General features: G+C 46.8%; 2 protein-coding genes and 1 long non-coding RNA gene across 3 annotated transcripts in view; 1 reads left to right on the plus strand and 2 right to left on the minus strand.

Moving 5' to 3' along the window:
- Window positions 1-481: 481 nt before the first annotated feature.
- Window positions 482-7,827, minus strand: VCPKMT (valosin containing protein lysine methyltransferase; the record flags this gene model as incomplete). Its single annotated transcript, XM_081880219.1, has 6 exons — window positions 482-876; window positions 2,431-2,535; window positions 3,779-3,898; window positions 3,987-4,059; window positions 4,718-4,828; window positions 7,574-7,827. 6 exons carry the CDS (start codon window positions 7,825-7,827, stop codon window positions 862-864), a joined length of 678 nt encoding a protein of 225 aa, XP_081736345.1. The 3' UTR covers window positions 482-861.
- Window positions 7,828-12,934: 5,107 nt separating this feature from the next.
- On the plus strand, window positions 12,935-15,046 carry LOC309350068. Its single transcript, XR_014160286.1, has 2 exons — window positions 12,935-13,618; window positions 13,999-15,046. It is a non-coding gene; the product is annotated as an uncharacterized lncRNA (long non-coding RNA).
- Window positions 14,245-19,500, minus strand: part of SOS2 (SOS Ras/Rho guanine nucleotide exchange factor 2) — a 41,620-nt gene continuing 36,364 nt past the window's right edge. Inside the window, exons 19-23 of the mRNA XM_081875783.1 lie at window positions 19,283-19,399; window positions 18,400-18,661; window positions 17,601-17,645; window positions 17,240-17,349; window positions 14,245-16,108 (exon numbers count right to left, since the gene is read on the minus strand). Coding sequence (XP_081731909.1) covers window positions 15,614-16,108; window positions 17,240-17,349; window positions 17,601-17,645; window positions 18,400-18,661; window positions 19,283-19,399 — 1,029 coding nt within the window. The 3' untranslated portion in view covers window positions 14,245-15,613. The remainder of the gene's footprint in view (window positions 16,109-17,239; window positions 17,350-17,600; window positions 17,646-18,399; window positions 18,662-19,282; window positions 19,400-19,500) is intronic.

Raw genomic sequence — 19,500 nt, forward strand, 5'->3', positions numbered from 1 at the left:
GAGTGGCAGAAATGGGTCGGGAGGAAACTGCAGAGGCTCTCAAGGCAGTCTTTGAGCCTGACTGAGCTTAGGAGTTCTCCTGCGAAGGGCTGCATCGTGGGGCAACAGAGCTGCGGAGGGAGAAGGGAGCAGCTCACGAGGTCTCCAACTCAGACCACACCCTTGCTGGGAACTCAACAGATTATCTCAGGGCCCCTGGGGCCACTCAAAAGACTTCATCTCCCATCGTCTCTGACCACTGGCCAGGTTGGCTGGGGCAAATGGGAGACGGAGTCGCTCAGCATCTGTGAGGCTACAAGTTCCTCATCCCCTGTGTTCTCCTTTTTCTTTCCTTGTTCTGAAAGCTTCATGCAGGCGTAGGGTCTGTGTCTGCCCCCCCCCAATATGTTTTACATCTGTGTCACCAGGAACATCCCAAATTGTATTGTGGGCTCAAGGAACTCAGGCAAGGTGTGGTCGGGGAGACATGACTTTTCGAGAATGCACCAGGAAGAAGAGTTTAATAAATCACCCTACTTACATAACAAAATTTCTCGGAAACAGTAACTAGCAAGGCCGATTGTTACTCAGAAGTAGCTGGAAAATGTGTACAAAACACTTAGCCACCCGTATGACTCAGAGTTACCCATTTCTGTTCACTGGCGTCACAAGCCTTCTTTTTTCTTCTGCAGCCAGCGCCCTTGCCGAAAGGTAAGCTGGAGCCTTAAGTCTGCAGCTCTTTCAAGAAAACAGACTGCGTGTCTCATCTTAGTAGGAGACGGCTCGATGATCCACTTTTGCCGAAGAGATGCTCTGCAAAGTCTCTGTGAAGAGCTCTTGGCTCTATCCTTCCCAGTTCCCAAAGCGTCATTAAAGAAGCTGTCATGATGGAAAAATCTGAAAAACATCAAGAAACCACTAGCTACCTTGGCGGAAACTATTTTGCTAGTTTCTTCTCATCGGCTCCCTACAAACTCTGGTTTATAAAGAGGCCTCCAGCCTCTCTCTCTAACACAAATCCCTGCTTGTCAGCATAAACCAGGGGTTGCTCATGTGGTATCTTCCAGATGTTGTTGGCCTGTGAAAGTCTCATCCTTCAAGAAGATACTTGTGGAGGCTGAAAGGAGCCATGGTCTAACGACACCTAAAAGCACCACACTGGTTCTCCTGGGCCTAAGCTATCTTTGTTACATCCACACAGCGTTCAAAACTCCCATTATTCTAGACACATTTTGCGACAGGGAGTTTCATTAATGCGAGCAGTTTCTGAGCTCTGGGCGCAGTACTGAGCCTAAGATTTCAGATTAAAACTGCCACTGCTGGAAGAAAAGGAGGACCTTTTACTGCTTCCCCACTTCCAGCCACCCTCTGAAGACTGGAGAAGGGAACCTCGTATTCTTAGGGGGTAGGCACGGGAAGGACTAGACCATATGAAAAAGGGTCGTAAGATTTTAGCTGCAGCTCATTCATTTTCAGCTTTGTATTCTTGTTATTAAAAAAAAGCACACCTAGACATTCCGCTGCGGTGCCCATAACCTAGGCTCAAGGTGGCCTTTAGCTCCTAGAATTCCTATCTCAGTTTGTAACACTGCATCCGCACCAGCGCTAACCAGGGCTCCCTCAGAAACCGTAGCCTGAAACCATGGTTTGAAGTGAGTTAATAAAACATAGTTACGAAATAATTTGGTTAGTATAACCATGGTTATGATAAGGGGACATATGGGAAAGGGGGTTTGCGTCTGAGTAGGGAGAGAGGCGAGGAAGGGCGTTTGCCTAATCCCATCTTGCATGCTATCATTTGGAGCAGTGTTTTGTCAAAGTGGGTGATAATGCCCCCCCCCCGGGGGGGGCACAGGAACGATCCAGGAGGGCGGGAGTAGCTTTGGGTGCAATTGGGGGGCGTTGAATAAAAATAAGAGGGTAGTGGAAGCATAAAGAAGATAATTTTGAAAAACCATTAGTGCATGTTTCATCTGTTGTGTAATGAGGCTTACTGCCCATGTCGTGCACCGTTGTGGGACAGAAACAACGCCCCCCTCTCCCCCCTGATCTGGTGGCCCTGCTGGAGCTGAGGGGTTTTCCCGAGCTTTTCGGCTTCAACCAGGCCTGGGAAGTGGATCACAGCTTACCTGCCTATTTGGCCAATGGCAGGGGGGCACTGAGTATTTTTTTTCTGAAAAGGGGGCAGTAGGCCAAATAAGTTTAGGAACCTCTGATTTGGAGGAAGACAGAATGACACCCGTGCTGAGCCAATGATTATCCTTTCCAGGGCTGCAGGGAGGAGGGAGGAAACACAGAAATGAGATTTGGGTGGGCTTCCACTCAAAACCATCATCTAGGCAGGATTGGATCATTCAACCACAAGTACAGCAACCTTATATTGTTATGGCTCCCAAAAATGGAAGGTTTTCTGGAGCACAACTGGTCCATCTCTGGTGCCTTTCCACCTACCGCTTTCTTCTTTCTGATGATGAATATATGAATGTCCTCGCTCCGATACTCCTCGTCGTGCTTCTCCAAGGGAACCTTCTCCAGATCAAAGTCCCTCTGAAGAAGCTGCAATTTAAAATTGCACAAGAATAAAAGAGTGCAGCTACGTGTCCTTGGCCTCATTCAGATCTGAGCCTCCCAGAGAAATTGCACCACTTATGTAACCATAACCTCAGCAGCACAGCACAGAAATCCTCCACGCAGACTCCCGGGAGCTCAGCTGCTGCATCAAAGGCACACCTGGCCCCACATCCTGCTTCTCAAAGGGGCAAATCAGATGCCTATGGGAAGCCCACAACCAGGGTATGAGCGCCACAGCCCTCGGCCACAGCTGTTCCCCAGCACGCTGCCTCTGATTCTGGAGGAATTTTTCAGCCACTGCTAGCTTTCTTCTCCATGCCTGATCCCCTTCTAAAGCAATCTAATTCGGTGCCATCACAATATCCTGCAGTCATTTTGTAGTTTAACTATGTGCTGTGCCTGTCCTGACTCTCCCACCATTCACTTCCACTGGATGACCCCCGATTCTAGTACTATCTAAGACACAGAAAAACTATCCGTACCACATTCTTCAGACCATGTGTAATTTCATAGATAATAATACAATAACAATTTAATAGTTATATACAACCCATCTGATTGGCCTGGCCTTGCCACCCTGGGCGGCTTCCAACAAATTAGAAACATTAATCACAATAAAACATTAAAAGCTTCCCTAAACAGGGCTGCCTTCAGATGTCTTCTAAAAGTCAAGATAGTGGCTTATTTCCCTGACATCTGGTGGGAGGGCGTTCCACAGGGCAGGTGCCACTACCGAGAAGGCCCTCTGCCTGGTTCCCTGTAACTTCACTTCTCGCAGGGAGGGAACTGCCAAAAGGCCCTCAGAGCTGGACCTCAGTGTCCAGGCTGAACAATGGGAGTGGAGACGCTCCATGATACAGGTCTATCGCGTTCTCTAAACTAAAGAGTCTCAAATGTTGTGAGATTCTCCATCTCCTTGATCATTTCGGTTGCCCTTTCCTGAACTTCTCCAGATCTACAATATCCTTTTGGAGGAGAGGTGGCCAGAAAGCATTCAATGTGTGTCACAGCACATATTTTTGTTTTTTAAACAAGCAGTAAGACTTGGGGTTAGTCTAGAAGACCCTTGGGGTTCCTTCCAAGTTTACAATTCTATGATTCTATGACACTGGCAGATTTATGTTTGATTTTTATATCCCGTTCTAGAAAGCGCCTTGGGATACTTCCAGGCTTTTCTCCACAGGAACAAGGGCTCCTCTAAGACATTCTGCACTGGCAGACGACTCACCTCAAAGTATTTTTTCTCCACTTCTGGGTTCTTCCCCATAGTCCTTTCTTCATAGCAGCAAAGGATGGTCGTCTCAGGGCCAGCCAGGTCCTTCAGAGTCTTGAGCAACGGCTCCAGTGACTGTCCGTAAAGCAGAAAGCACTTGCCACTTAACTTCATTCCACACTTGCAGCTAAAAGGTGAATCTACAAGAAAAAATGTGATTTACCTCTTCGTAGTAGATGCAGTCTGCCATCAGGATGTAATCAGGTGACGGAAGGAAGTCGGATACTTCTTCACCCCTAAACAAGAAGAAGGCGGATGCAATACAGAAAAGAACATTTGGTTTTATTTGTGCCCTCTTGTTCAGTCGACAGCGGCTCCCAAAGCAGCTTTATGATTAAATGCATAAAAAAGTACAAGTCTATCTACAAGTTATGCAGTTATGTGTGGCAGAGTCTTCTGGGCAACCCCAAGAGCACAAGCCAGGCCAACCTTCACCAACCTGGTGACGCTGAGGAGGGGTTGGGCCAGATGACCTTCGCGGTCCCTTCTACAATTCTGTTAACTAAGACTAAAACTTTGGATCACATGCTGGCTGGGGCTGATGGGAGTTGTAGTCGAAGGTGTAAGGAGGGCAGCAGAGGGCAGAATGATGCAGGGCCTGGCAGATCTACCTCTGCTGACCTACCAATTTAGTTCAACGCTCAGCCACCCCCATGCAAAACCTTCTAAGCTTCAAATATACATAAAATGCTAAGTCAGTTCAAAGCAAAGTATGGAACAGCTAGAGGAAGTTGAAAGCAAGCGCATGTTCATATGATTATCTGTGACTTCACGCTACAGATCACGGCCCTACCGAAGAGTCACTCTCTGGTTAAAGTTGACTTCCACTCCCTAAAATTGGTTTGCAGTTTCTTGAGGAAATTTTAAATTACAGAACAAGAAGTTCATACGAACCATTTCAGTACCTTGGCTTGAATGGAGCCTGTGATAAGATGCCGATTATTCTCAATGTTCATTTTCAGCAAATCCTGAACTTCATCGAGATCAGTAACTGTAACGTTTGCACTACAAAAGAGGTGGGGGGGGGCTATATTAGTTGCCCGTCTCATTCTCTCTCTCTCACACACACAATATGCAAGAAACCACACAATGCACAGGTTTTTAAGCATCCCTCATTCAGCTGAGAAAAAGTCCTGTTTGCAACTAAGTTCTTCCCAAAGTGACTATGCTTAAAACTCCGTGCATGAGCTAACACAGATTCAGTTCTGGTGGGAATGAATCAGGCATGAACAATTAGGGCACACACCAAAATAACCTGGTTAAATAAATCCTGCATAAAAAGGGATATAAATGAAAATAAAAAGTGGCAATGATTAATACAATGCTGCAAAACCCTTCGGCATGTTGGAACACTATTTCAATCTCTAGTAATAAACATTAAATCTGCGCGATTAGCAGTGCAATTGTGGGGTTTTTTTGGGGGGGGGGAGCCTGGACTCAATTCCTTTAGCTCTAGGTGCAGGACCACAAGATGGGAGTGCTGGCTACTAGTGAGATGGCCTTAAAAAGACTTTAGACAAATTCATGGAGGATAAGGCCATCTTTTCTTATAATATTCTAGTAGTTTATGAAGTTGTAAACTTCCCCCTGCCATGCAGGGATCTCAGCTAAAGAATCCCCGACAGATGGAATATCCTGTCTCTGTAGGAGTACATAAAGGTAAAGGGACCCCTGACCATTAGGTCCAGTTGTGACCGACTCTGGGGTTGCAGCGCTCATCTGGCTTTACTGGCCGAGGGAGCCGGCGTCCAGCTTCCGGGTCATGTGGCCAGCATGACTAAGCCGTTTCTGGCGAACCAGAGCAGTGCATGGAAACGCCGTTTACCTTCCCGCCAGAGCGGGACCTATTTATCTACTTGCACTTCGTGCTTTCGAACTGCTAGGTGGGCAGGAGCAGGGACTGAGCAATGGGAGCTCACCCCGTCACGGGAATTCGAACCGCCAACCTTCTGATCAGCAAGTCCTAGGCTCTGTGGTTTAACCCACAGCGCTGGGTTAAACCCAGGTAGCACTGGGGTTATTACTGTTAATATTGAAGGCACCAGGGTGCCGCTGCTACCCATCAGTGTGGGCAATACTGAACTAAATGGACCAACTAGATGGGCCTGAGGACTGGAATCTTACTGTTAATTTTAAGGGAAGAGCTATAGCTCGGTGGGAAGGGCACCTATATTATTATTATTATTATTATTATTATTATTATTATTATTATTAAGGTCCCATGCTCAACCCCAAGAAGGCACCAGCGCCTCCAGGTAGCGCTGGGGTCGTTCTTCTTAAAGGTTGGAGGGTGCCGCTGCTGCCCATCAGTGTGGGCAATACTGGACCAATTAGATGGGCCAAAGGACTGGAATCTTACTGTTAATTTTAAGGGAAGAGCTATAGCTCGGTGGGAAGGGCACCTATATTATTATAATATTATTATTATTATTATTATTATTATTATTATTATTATTAAGGTCCCATGCTCAACCCCAAGAAGGCACCAGCGCCTCCAGGTAGCGCTGGCTGGGGTTGTTCTTCTTAAAGGTTGGAGGGTGCCGCTGCTGCCAGTCAGTGTGGGCAATACTGGACTAATTAGATGGGCCTGAGGACTGGAATCTTACAAGGGAAGAGCTATAGCTCGGTGGGAAGGGCACCTATATTATTATTATTATTATTTTATTATTATTATTATTATTAAGGTCCCATGCTCAACCCCAAGAAGGCACCAGCGCCTCCAGGTAGTGCTGGCTGGGGTTGTTCTTCTTAAAGGTTGGAGGGTGCCGCTGCTGCCAGTCAGTGTGGGCAATACTGGACTAATTAGATGGGCCTGAGGACTGGAATCTTACAAGGGAAGAGCTATAGCTCGGTGGGAAGGGCACCTATATTATTATTATTATATTATTATTATTATTATTATTAAGGTCCCATGCTCAACCCCAAGAAGGCACCAGCGCCTCCAGGTAGCGCTGGCTGGGGTTGTTCTTCTTAAAGGTTGGAGGGTGGCGCTGCTGCCAGTCAGTGTGGGCAATACTGGACTAATGAGATGGGCCTGAGGACTGGAATCTTACAAGGGAAGAGCTATAGCTCGGTGGGAAGGGCACCTATATTATTATTATTATATTATTATTATTATTATTATTAAGGTCCCATGCTCAACCCCAAGAAGGCACCAGCGCCTCCAGGTAGCGCTGGCTGGGGTTGTTCTTCTTAAAGGTTGGAGGGTGCCGCTGCTGCCAGTCAGTGTGGGCAATACTGGACTAATTAGATGGGCCTGAGGACTGGAATCTTACAAGGGAAGAGCTATAGCTCGGTGGGAAGGGCACCTATATTATTATTATTATTATTATTATTATTATTATTATTATTATTAAGGTCCCATGCTCAACCCCAAGAAGGCACCAGCGCCTCCAGGTAGCGCTGGCTGGGGTTGTTCTTCTTAAAGGTTGGAGGGTGCCGCTGCTGCCAGTCAGTGTGGGCAATACTGGACTAATTAGATGGGCCTGAGGACTGGAATCTTACAAGGGAAGAGCTATAGCTCGGGGGGAAGGGCACCTATATTATTATTATTATTATTATTATTATTATTATTATTATTATTATTAAGGTCCCATGCTCAACCCCAAGCAGGCACCCGCGCGCCTCCAGGTAGCGCTGGCTGGGGTCGTTCTTCTTCAAGGTTGGCGGGTGGCGCTGCTGCCAGTCAGTGTCGGAAGCCCCCCGGCCCGGCCCGGCCCGGCGGCGGAGGCGACGGCGAGGGCGCCGTACCCGAGGCTGGCGGCCATGAGGCCCACGAGTCCGGTGCCGGCGCCCAGCTCGAGCGCGGCCTTGCGGCGGAGAGGGAGCCCGGCCGGGCCCGCCGCCTGCTTCTCCAGGAAGCGCGCCAGCACCAGCGCCGCGTCCCACACCACGCAGCCCGGCCCGCCCGCCCAGCGCTGCCCCAGCCGGAGCCCCGCCGAGCCGTCCCGCCGGGCCAGGGCGCGCTCCAAGCCCGGAGAGGGCGGGCGGGCCGGAGACGCCATGGCCCCGGCCGGGGGAGAGGGAGAGGAGGGAGAGGAGGCGGCGCGAGAGGGACGGAGGAGGAGCGAGAGGGACGGAGGGAGGAGGCCGCTCTCCCCGCACAGGCACGGGGAAGCCGCCGCCAGGGGAAGCGGAGCCACGGCTGCTTATTATTACATGATATCGGCAGGCAAACGTAACAGCACACTTTGGAACTCCCTGCCTCATGATCACAGTCTTCTTCTTCTTCTTCTTCTTCTTCTTCTTCTTCTTCTTCACATTATATTGGCAGGCAAACCTAAAGGCACGCTTTGGAACTCCCTGCCTCATGATCACAATCTTCTTCTTCTTCTTCACATGATATCGGCAGGCAAACCTAACAGCACACTTTGGAACTCCCTGCCTCATGGTCACAGTCTTCTTCTTCTTCTTCTTCTTCTTCTTCTTCACATTATATTGGCAGGCAAACCTAACACTTTGGAACTCCCTGCCTCATGGTCACAGTCTTCTTCTTCTTCTTCTTCTTCTTCTTCTTCTTCTTCTTCTTCTTCTTCTTCACATTATATTGGCAGGCAAACCTAACACTTTGGAACTCCCTGCCTCATGATCACAGTCTTCTTCTTCTTCACATTATATCGGCAGGCAAACCTAAAGGCACACTTTGGAACTCCCTGCCTCATGGTCACAGTCTTCTTCTTCTTCTTCTTCTTCTTCTTCTTCTTCTTCTTCTTCTTCTTCACATGATATCGGCAGGCAAACCTAACAGCACACTTTGGAACTCCCTGCCTCATGGTCACAGTCTTCTTCTTCTTCTTCTTCTTCTTCTTCTTCACATTATATTGCCAGGCAAACCTAACACTTTGGAACTCCCTGCCTCATGGTCACAGTCTTCTTCTTCTTCTTCTTCTTCTTCTTCTTCTTCTTCACATTATATTGGCAGGCAAACCTAACACTTTGGAACTCCCTGCCTCATGATCACAGTCTTCTTCTTCTTCACATTATATCGGCAGGCAAACCTAAAGGCACACTTTGGAACTCCCTGCTTCCTGATCACAGTCTTCTCCTTCTTCTTCTTCTTCTTCTTCTTCTTCTTCTTCACATGATATCGGCAGGCAAACCTAACAGCACACTTTGGAACTCCCTGCCTCATGGTCACAGTCTTCTTCTTCTTCTTCTTCTTCTTCTTCTTCTTCTTCTTCTTCTTCTTCTTCACATGATATCGGCAGGCAAACCTAACAGCACACTTTGGAACTCCCTGCCTCATGGTCACAGACACACACAGGAAAGCCGCCTCAAAAGCAGAGCCACTGCTGCTTATTATTCACTTTATGTAAAACAGTACACTTTGGAACTCCCTGCCTCATGATCTCAGGGAGGCGCCTTCGCTGTTATAGGAATTCTAAGGTCTCATATGGTTTTCCCAGTACAGTGGTACCTCAGGTTAAGTACTTAATTCGTTCTGGAGGTCCGTTCTCAACCTGAAACTGTTCTTAACCTGAAGCACCACTTTAGCTAATGGGACCTCCTGCTGCCGCCGCGCCGCCGGAGCACGATTTCTGTTCTCATCCTGAAGCAAAGTTCTTAACCCGAGGTAATATTTCTAGGTTAGCGGAGTCTGTAACCTGAAGCGTATGTAACCCGAGGTACCACTGTAGTGATGTATGGAAGTGAGAGCTGGACCATAAAGAAGGCTGGTCGCCGAAGAATGGATGCTTTTGAATTCTGGTGCTGGAGGAGACTCTTGAGAGTCCCATGGATTGCAAGAAGATCCAACCTCTCCATTCTGAAGGAAACCAGCCCTGAGTGCTCACTGGAAGGACAGATCGTGAAGCTGAGGCTCCAAGACTTTGGCCACCTCATGAGAAGAGAAGACTCCCTGGAAGAGACCCTGATGTTGGGAAAGATGGAGCGCACAAGGAGAAGGGGATGACAGAGGACGAGATGGTGGGACAGTGTTCTCGAAGCTACCAGCATGAGTTTGACCAAACTGCGGGAGGCAGTGGAAGACAGGAGTGCCTGGCATGCTCTGGTCCAGGGGGTCACGAAGAGTCGGACACGACTAAACGACTAAACAACAACAACAACAACAAGGTCTCATATATAAAATCGTATGTTCATAAATTTACAACAAACACATAAGTATGCATATAATCCATGTGTCTGAAATAGTGCAGGAGAGCAATCATGAAACCATTTTGACTCTCCCAAATTGACCTCAAATATTTCTCTGCAACATAGCTGTCAACTTCCAGATTTGAAAATAAGGGATCAGCAGCCTCAAAAATAAGGGATCAGCAACCTCACCTGTCCCCGGGGACAGTCTACGGGATATCTAACAATCCGGGATAGCAGCGGGAAATGGCACTGGAATAAGGGAATTTCCCGCAAAAAAGGGAAGGTTGACAGCAAGGAGAGATGAAATGGGAAAATTTCCTCCCCATTGTCTCCCTGCTCACAAATCCTGTCTTAAGGGTGAATCTGTGCATTAACAGGGTGAGCCTGTGACCCAGATTCAGGAACTGAGTATTTAACCATCACAAAAGAATGGCCAGGATGCCCAGGTAAAAGCAATCAGTGATCCTGGCAGACAGGATATCTTCTGTAGATCGCCTCCTTCTATGATGTATGTACAGTGGTGCCTCGCAAGACAAAATTAATCCATTACGCGAGTCTCTTCGTCTAGCGGTTTTTTCGTCTTGCAAAGCAAGCCCATTGACAGCTTAGCGGATTAGCGCTATTAGCGGCTTAGCGGCTTAGCGGATAAGCAGATAAGCGGTTTAGCGGCTTAGAAAAAGGGGGGGGAGGGAAAAAAACCCGCAGGAACTCGCAAGACATTTTCGTCTTGCGAAGCAAGCCCATAGGAAATTCGTTTTGCGAAGCGCCTCCAAAACGGAAAACCCTTTCGTCTAGCGGGTTTTCCATCTTGCGAGGCATTCGTCTTGCGGGGCACCACTGTATGATGTTTTTGGGGGTGGTCTTGAGCTACAGGGGAGGCCATTTTCAAATGTCTATATAAGAGCTTGCACACCAATGTTCTAGGTTCCTCTCCTCCCTCCCTGCGTGGGGTGAGCGGGGGACCCTGTTGCAACAGTTTAATAAAGATCAGGCTTTGCTTCTCAACATTCTCTGGTTGGCCTCTCTTATTTTCTCCTTCTGATAGGGGACCTACTTAAGGACTCTGTAGGGGCTCTTAAGATTCCCTTATTGGGAAGCAGTATTTTTCTTATAACAGGCGCCTGCTAAAAGCACTTTTGGTTAGGAAGCTGGGGCGGCTCCTAATCTGTTTTTAGTCCACCCCTATTTCAACCACCTTTCAAAAGTCTTGCCAGGGTTTCGCAAACTGTTTTTGGACTACAATTCCCACCATCCCTGACTACTGGTTCTGCTAGCGAGGGATGATGGGAGTTGTAGTAAAAAACAAACAAAAACAGTTGGGAGACCCAAGTCTGGGAAACCAAACTATTGCTTATACCGGTAATTTTATTACATTTTTTTGTAAACCGTGCAGAGGTTTTTCATTCACCTTATTAAATAAATAAGCATGCCACCACTTTCGGGCCCTAAAGGCTACTGGCAGTCTCAGTGATAAAACATAAATCAACGCAACTCATTAACAACCAATGTCATGATTATTTTTGTTGTTTTTGGTGATCTGCTGTTTGCCGCCATGGGCGTCTTTGGGGAAGAAGGGCAGGATAGAAATGTATGATAATATTAGGAAGACACCAGAAGAAGCCTCAGTTGGGACTCGTAGCTCACTCCTCTGTCTAATCCTCCAAGATTTTCTCCTTCCCACTTTTTTGCTTCCTTACAGTGATTTATAGCCCTCTGGCCACGAGGCAGATTAATAGCAAAGCTTATTGAGAAATGGCAGACTGGTAACTGGCAGCAGGGTTTACAAATAATTCACTGCATTTCTCTTGGGAAGAGTAAATCCTGCTTGGGTGGGGTATGTGGCGGTTTGATGCCAACCATGTCGTGGAATCTGTGAAAAACCTGCATGCACAAGGAGCACCAACCCCACAGATAAATGGCCCTCTGGAAAACAAAGGCCCTGAAATGCAAGCTTTCGAATCAGCAACCTGAAAATCAAGTTTGACACCAGACAGTGAAGTAGGAAGAGGGGGAACAGGCAATGGACCTCAGGAAAGTGAGCCTGTGGACCACCAAGCCCATTGACATCTGGCGGCATTATTATTATTTAGATTATCTACCACCCTTCGTCACAAGATCTCAGGGTGGTTCAAAAAATACAAGATGGCATGGCCATATCACCAGGAATCGTGATGCCCTCTTCACAGGTTGGTGGCAGTTGAAGATTTCAAACTGTTGCGCACATTACCCAGATCTTTAGAGAGGCCTATTCCACAAAGTATTTGCTGTGTGGAGTTCAAGCTACATGCAGAGCTGCATCCCTGAATGCAGAACATGATGCTAACTCGCTCTCCCTTCCTCCCAGCCACTCTTTGAGAGCCAGCTTTCCCACACTAGCCCCAGAGTAGTTGGGGAAACCCAGCCAGATGGGCAGGATATAAATAATAGATAATAAAATTCTTATAATTTCTTCTTCTTTGGCAATCACTTGCAGCCGAGTAAGATGATCTTCCATGAACCTGTTCTTAACAGTGGGTCCGTAAGTGACTGTGGAGGCCAGTTCTGGATCCACACGTCCTTCCACAGTGGGGACATTGGTTTCTGGGCGGGAGTTGATCACGGTGTGGATTTGCCAAGCGTGCCTTCCTCTTAGCATGTTTCTCCCTTGCGTCCCGAGTTTGAGTGTCTTCAAAGCCCATGACCCCTTTGGGAAAGGCTGTTCTCCAACTGGAGCGCTCACAGGCCAGTGTTCCCCAGTTGTCAGTGTTTATACTACACTCGTACCTCGGGTTGAATGTGCTTCAGGATGAGTGTGTTTGAGTTGCGCTCCGCGGCAACCCAGAAGTAACGGAGCGCGTTACTTCCAGGTTTCACCACTTACGCATGCACAGACGCTGAAAATGACGTCGCGAGCATGTGCAGAAGTGCCGAAACGTGACCCGCACGGACACGCTTGCTTCTGGATGCGAACAGGGCTCCGGAACGGATCCCGTTTGCATCTAGAGCTACCACTACAACTCTTTTGTTGACCACCAGCATTACATTTTCCATTTTTAAGTTTGGAATAGAGTAGTTGCTTTGGAAAACGATAATCAGGTATCCGCACAATATGACTAGTCCAATGAAGTTGATGTTGAAGAACCATTGCTTCAACACGGGTGATCTTTGCTTCTTCCAGTATACTGGCATTAATTCACCTGTCTTCCCAAGTGATGTGTAAATTTTTTGGGAGACACCGTTGATGGAATCTTTCGAAGAGCTGGAGATGGCGTTTATAAGTGGTCCATGTTTCACAACCATACAGTAAGGTTGGCAGTACAATAGCTTTGTAAACAAGCATTTTGGTTTCCCTGCACATGTCCTGGTCCTCAAACACTCTGCACTTCAATTGGGAGAAAGCTGCAGTCGCAGAGCTCAGGCGAGGCTGGATTTCGGCATCAATGTCGGCCCTCGTGAAAAGATAACTGCCCAGGTAGAAGTGATTGACACTTTCCAACATTACACCATTGAGTTGGATTTGTGGCACTGCAGAGGTGTTGTTAACCCTTCTAACGAAGCTTAAATTATGCACAATGCAGCTGACTGCATTCTTGGACAGAGGAATCTGCCTCAAACCAGGTCAAACTATTTGCCTACCTTTTGCAGGGTGTGGGTAGAAACCTTTCCACCTGATACAAGATGTCAAGCTACTGAACCCAAGATCTTCCAACGGCACAAAAAGTAGACACTTCCTTGTGCTTTCTCTCTCGCTGTTTTGCCCTATGGCTGATTTTAAACTGCAGGCTCCTATCTGTGCGGACTGAATAACTCTTTTAGTACCCATGTATACCAGTGAGACAGTATAATAATGATTTGTCAGAAGAAGCACCTTGGAGCTTTTTCATAAGACCCAGAGTGCTAAACAATTACATACTGAGAAATTATATGAAAGGCACGGTTTCCCAAGTGTATTTGCTTCCCAAGTGTTCCCATAATAATTTATCTACTTAAGATTTTGTCTCTTTGGCTGGTCTAATTAGGAACAAGGTGCTCTTCCTCCTCCTTGTTCAGAACTATTTCCCCAAAATTGATAATGTAGCTCTCTTTTTTTCTTCTTTCAGGTTTCTGTACCAGCCCAAGACGTCCAGGTGAGGGATTCCACCTCAAGCAGGAGATACAGTACAATTTTACTGGGCAGCAACTGGTTACTAATTTTTACCTCCAAATGGGCACCCATGTAGATTTCAGGCTTCCAGCACTAAAACATATTGAGCCATCTCTGGTCCAATAAGCAAGGAAGGTTCTGTTTGTGGTCCCTAACCTGCCTGACAATCTTTGCAAGGAAAACGTAACTTGCTCAGACTCTCTTAAAAATTAAGACCAAATTGATTTATTAATCTGGTTAAGAACTCTGATACAAAGCACAGTAAAAGGCCACCGACCAGTCAAGAAAAGGCTTCTGGTTTCTACAGTACTTGGACCAGACTCAGGTTGCCAGCTGCAGCTCAAGAACGCAGAGCTCTGCTGGGCAAATGAAGGTCTCCCTTGTTTTTTTAAGTTTCAAAAAAGGTCCAGATAAAGAAATTCGGTATTTGCTGGTTTAAACACCACATTCCCCAAGGGGGACCTCATAATGAAACAAAAGCGAAAACCTAACTGAAGTTGCTTTGAGTCTGGAAGGCAAAAACTTTTTTCCTGGTATGCAGGAAAATGCTTACGACAGTGTACTGGAGTAACAGACTGCAGAATAGGCCTCAGATCACAGAAATGTATACAGGTTATCCATCTGTAAATATACACTATAAACAACTGTACATAATATGGCGTAATAGCTTTGTTCGCCGAAACAGCAGGCAACTTTTTTAGCTTAAGACATCTCCACTTGCCTGAACAAATAAAGGCACGACCTGACACATGCTAAATACTATCTGCTAAACTGGATGAGGCCGCCCTGCTCTGCTCATGGTTAAGCAGGACATTTGTAGTGCATGCTCTACTCTTCTTCAGTTGCCTATCCCTTCTAAGTCTTCAGCAGCAAAATCCATGGAAAATAAGACATGTTATCCACTAATGTTTGAGAACAGTAGTAATGGTCATTCACAAACCTCTTAGAATTTATATTTATAGATATTTTCTGAAAGGCAGGTAGCTGAAGAGCTGTTGTTTTTTAAAGAAATATCAGAAACATGATATACATCTTCATGCTTTGGTGGGGATTCTACCATTGGAGGTACAACCCACTAGGCAGCCTCCCAAGCAAGACCCACGGAAAAGAATTCAATGCAACCCGGTGAGCCTTGCTTGGGAGAACCTACGTCTTTTTAAAAAATACATATGTAGAAAAGGTTGCATGTGCTCCAGTTTGGAAATAAAATATCCCACTAGCAACCATAATTTTTTTTTGGCTCAGTGCAATGAACTGATGTCAGTTTAGAAGTAGTGTAGTGTGTCATTTACAGTGCAAAAATCTATATTCTTTGTACTGGCAAAACGGTCGGCACTGAGGAGGAGGAGAAGGCAGTGCTGCTGATCCCCTGAGGAGAACGCTGTTGCAAGTGGGTATGAAGGCTGAGGGCGGCAGGAGGTTGTTCTTGCTGCTCCGATGCTTGAGAACGACCAGCAGCGCTCTGGGTACAAGCGTTAACTTTCCAAATCCACTGCCTCGCTGGAATAAATTAAAAGAAAACGGGTACTTTACAGCTACGGTTCCAGTGTCCATGACTACTGCTGTGAAGGTCATTGAGGAGTTTCTGCGTTCTCGAGCAAAGAGTGTCTGTGCAAAGGAGGGTGGGATAGCTCCCTCTTGTAAGTCTTTGGTGGCAGTTTGGGCAGCAGAGGGCTGGAGTTGTGGCGCGGCGGGACCGGGGGAGCCGCGAGGCTGTTGGGATTTGGGCTGAGCGCGCAGCAGCGCCGCAGCACGCGAGGCGACGGGGTGCTCGGAGGAGTGTTGGGCGAGTTCAGGCATGTGCTGGCTTCCCGCAGCCGGTCGGGGTCCCTGTGAAAGCGTCCCACAGGGGGCGGCTGGAGATTGAAGGAACAGTTCACAAAATGCTCTGGAGGGCGAAGGGGCACTGGTGGAGGGGTGTCAGGAAGAGGAGGCGGGTCCCTGGGAGGAGGCGGCGGAGGGCTTAGCAGCAGACCAGTGTAAGCTGGGACTCGGGGCTGTATCTTTGGAGGAGGTGGGTGCCTGGGGGGGATCGCGGGAGGATCGTCATCGGATCTGGAACCGCCCTGGAAGACAAGAGAAGAGAAGTTACCCAGAATGCAGCAAGGCTCCCAGAGTAGCATGAAAGCAGAAGGATATTTAGAGCAGGGATCTTGCACTAGTTTTTTTCCATACCTCTCTATCTTCTCCACAAATCTGCTTTTTAAAATCAAATTTTGTATTCTCCCACCCCAATCTGAACAGCAGCCCCCCGGGCATGCAAGCACACACCACCTAATTGAACCTGATTGTGCAAAATGAAAGGAGCTCATCCCCTGGAGAAGGACATCTCAAAATCTCCAGTAGCACAAATAGGTCCAGCTACTTTTGAGAAGGCTGCTGCTGTGGGATGTAATTCACTGGGAGCAGTCAAGTACAACATTCCTTGTTTTGCTAGAGTGGACATGCAGGGGATGTTTGGTCCAGCCGGTCGAAACTCCCTGTTCCTCCTGGCCTGGAGCATCCTTCCTTGCATGTGACTAGTGGGTGGACGTGACCTTTCCAGACCTGGTAAAAGGACAAGCCATGCTGCCACTCTCCCTCTTTTCCATCTTCTTTTCATCCTGCGAACTTCCCAGACTCCTAACTGCAGTCATTAGGTCAACCCACAAAAGGGGAAAACCTGTTTGTATACGCTTGTAACTTTAAGCCTTAAGCCTGCCTTCAGGGATCACACTCTGCTCTGCCTGATCGTGAGGAAACTTTTTTTTTATTGCTTATGAACAAGACTGTGGTATCTTTATTCTTTTAGGAGGGATTCAAGGGGTCTTAACAGGAAAATATTAGAACACATTTCAATCGGGAAAAGCCAGATGGAACTGCGTATTGTCTTAAGAAACTCACACGAGTTTGCAACTAGTTTTCTGCTGCGTAAAGGGGAATGCACTCTGCTAAATAAAGGAACTTGCTAATGCAACTTATGAAGGATATTAATAAACAATATTAATATTGCCACCCTGAACATTCCCGCAGCTGCAGCATGGAAGCGGCTGGCACACTGCATTCCGAGTCTGTGTGTCTGTCTACATACACACAAACACAAGCAAAAAAGACCAAGGAAGGCAGGAATCAAAATTCACATAGCATTGAGGTATCTGCCCTGTCCAGAATGGGAAATTACACTTTCTTCAGAAACTTACCTAAGGCGGAAGACATACCTTGGAGTTCAAAGAATCGTGATCAAACTTCTTGCGAGGAGGCAGAGGAGGAGGCACCAGAGCCTCTTCACTTAATTTATGCAAACTCCCACATGAGCTGAAGAATGACTCTGAATGAGGGAGGAGAGAGAAGTAAGAGAGCGTGCCATGTCTGACTTTTGCTGCTCTTTACCATCAGGGCCTTCAAGGAATTCGGAAGCCAATCTCTATGACTTCAACATCTCTAACAGAGAAGTACAGCAAATTTGTGAAATGGGCTGGTTTTTTAAACAAGGAACTAGCATAGAAATATTCTCTTTTGCCGGCTGTCAAAGTCCATAGAAATTAACAAATTTGTTTAAGGGAATTCTGTAGTACTCACTTGATTGCGGCAAAAAGACAGGCGCAAATATGCTGTTGTTGCTACCTGTAAAGATAAGGTGGAAAGGAGATCATTTGCATGTCCCATTGTACCAGTCGGCTAAGAAAATAAGAGAAAGCCTGAGTACTGGTTGCTCATAGAATGCCTGCTACATAAGGACATAATTTTCTGCTACCCAAACTTTGCTTAAAGGACATTATGGGTTCTTTGGACCATTTACTCCAGCATACACCTACCTAAAAAGGACTTTCATGTTCATTTCCAAAGGGTCTTGCAGGATGAACATGCATCCAGTGCCTGATAAACCCATTTGTTTCTTAATTTATGGACAGGACTTTGAATATTCTGTGCCCAAAATTGTCTGAATTTTCTGATCAGTATTACAGAAACTGCAGGAAGCCACCTTCTACCCTAATTTCAAAGTTCAAAAAAAGGATGGGGGAGGGGAAGGCCTAAGAGCAACACATTTTTAATTAATCAGATGATGTCAGGTGTTTGGTTGAACTCCCACCCCACCAAACCACAGCCAGCCTGCTTGTTGCCCCTCCTTCATTTGAGCTCAATAAAACCAACATTAAAAACAATCAGGGCTACTGATTTTAAAACTGGCTGCAACGGTTTAGAAGACTCCGGCAGAAAGGAGAAGCTCAAAATATGCACCAAGTCACCCATCAGATATCACACGAGGAGATCAATTCCCATCCCCCATGCCTGTCTTCAAGCCAAGAGGTACAAAGAATTCACTTGGCTCCATTTTATCAGTGTAACTAATTCACTGGAGGCTACTTAGAACACAGACCATAAGAGCTGTTGAGATCCATGTCTAGGAACACGCTGAGGTCTGAAGATGCAGACACCGGCGGAGTGGATGGGATGACTGGCGAGGTTGGTGCTGACGCTGCAGACTCGTGTTCGGCTTCTGTAATTCTACTGAAACTGATCTTGTAGGGCTCCTTTTCAAGAGGTGTTGGGTGGCCCCTCAATGTGCCCGACGTGGAGCTGTGCCTGCCTGCATTGGGCCTTATTCCAGGAGATTTCAGAGAGTAGTTTGTTTTCCTGGGCTAGAGTGAGAAATACGCCATTTCAGAGATCTCCCTCCCACATATGCCTTGCAAGGAAACAAACCAGTGTGGGAAACGTTTAACGATGAAGAAACAGCTATCTGAAAGAACTGGGTTTTATGGGGTTACTCTGAAGTAAGTCTACACAAGGTTTTTCTTTTTCGTCGAACTACAGACCAATTCTGTTCCGCAAAGCAAGTAAAAATAATTTCCTTCCAACATTAGTGTGATACGAAAACCAAACGCATTTTCTCCAATTGGGGACCCCATCAATTAATATTTAACAAATAAAATACCACCCAGTTGTTCTGAAACTCCATAGAAAGAGGGGGGGGGACACTTTTAAAAGTCAAGAAATGGAGTAAACAAACTGGAGGGAAGGGATTTTTATGGGAAGGAAAAATGGCACAGCTTCTGAAGGTATTGGGGGACCACGTGCAGCCCCCCAGAATGTAGGCTGGTTGCTCTCACCTGCCTGAGGTCCAGCCACCCCTCCCTTCAGACAAGCAACCACCTGCATCTTTACGTACAAAGAAGCTCCTGCTCCACCCATTTTTAAAAAAAGTGCAAATCATATGTACACACTTTTAAACAGAATCGAAGACACCACAAGTGACTTACATATCTAGGGGGCTGCTTGCAGTTTCGAGGCTCAATCTCCAGCGATTTGTTGAACAAGTAGTCTGTAAATTCTTTCTCTGGAGAGCTTCCCATGGGGTTCAGATTTTCAAAGAACCTCTGCAAAGACCAAAACACGTTTTCAACCAAACTGAATAAAAATTCCCATTTACAAACTTGGATGTGCCCATGCCCAGGCCCGTCTTTGAGGGAAAAGGTTT

The sequence above is a fragment of the Podarcis erhardii genome (assembly GCF_964252035.2).
Source record: "Podarcis erhardii genome assembly, chromosome: 1".
NCBI lineage: Eukaryota > Metazoa > Chordata > Lepidosauria > Squamata > Lacertidae > Podarcis > Podarcis erhardii.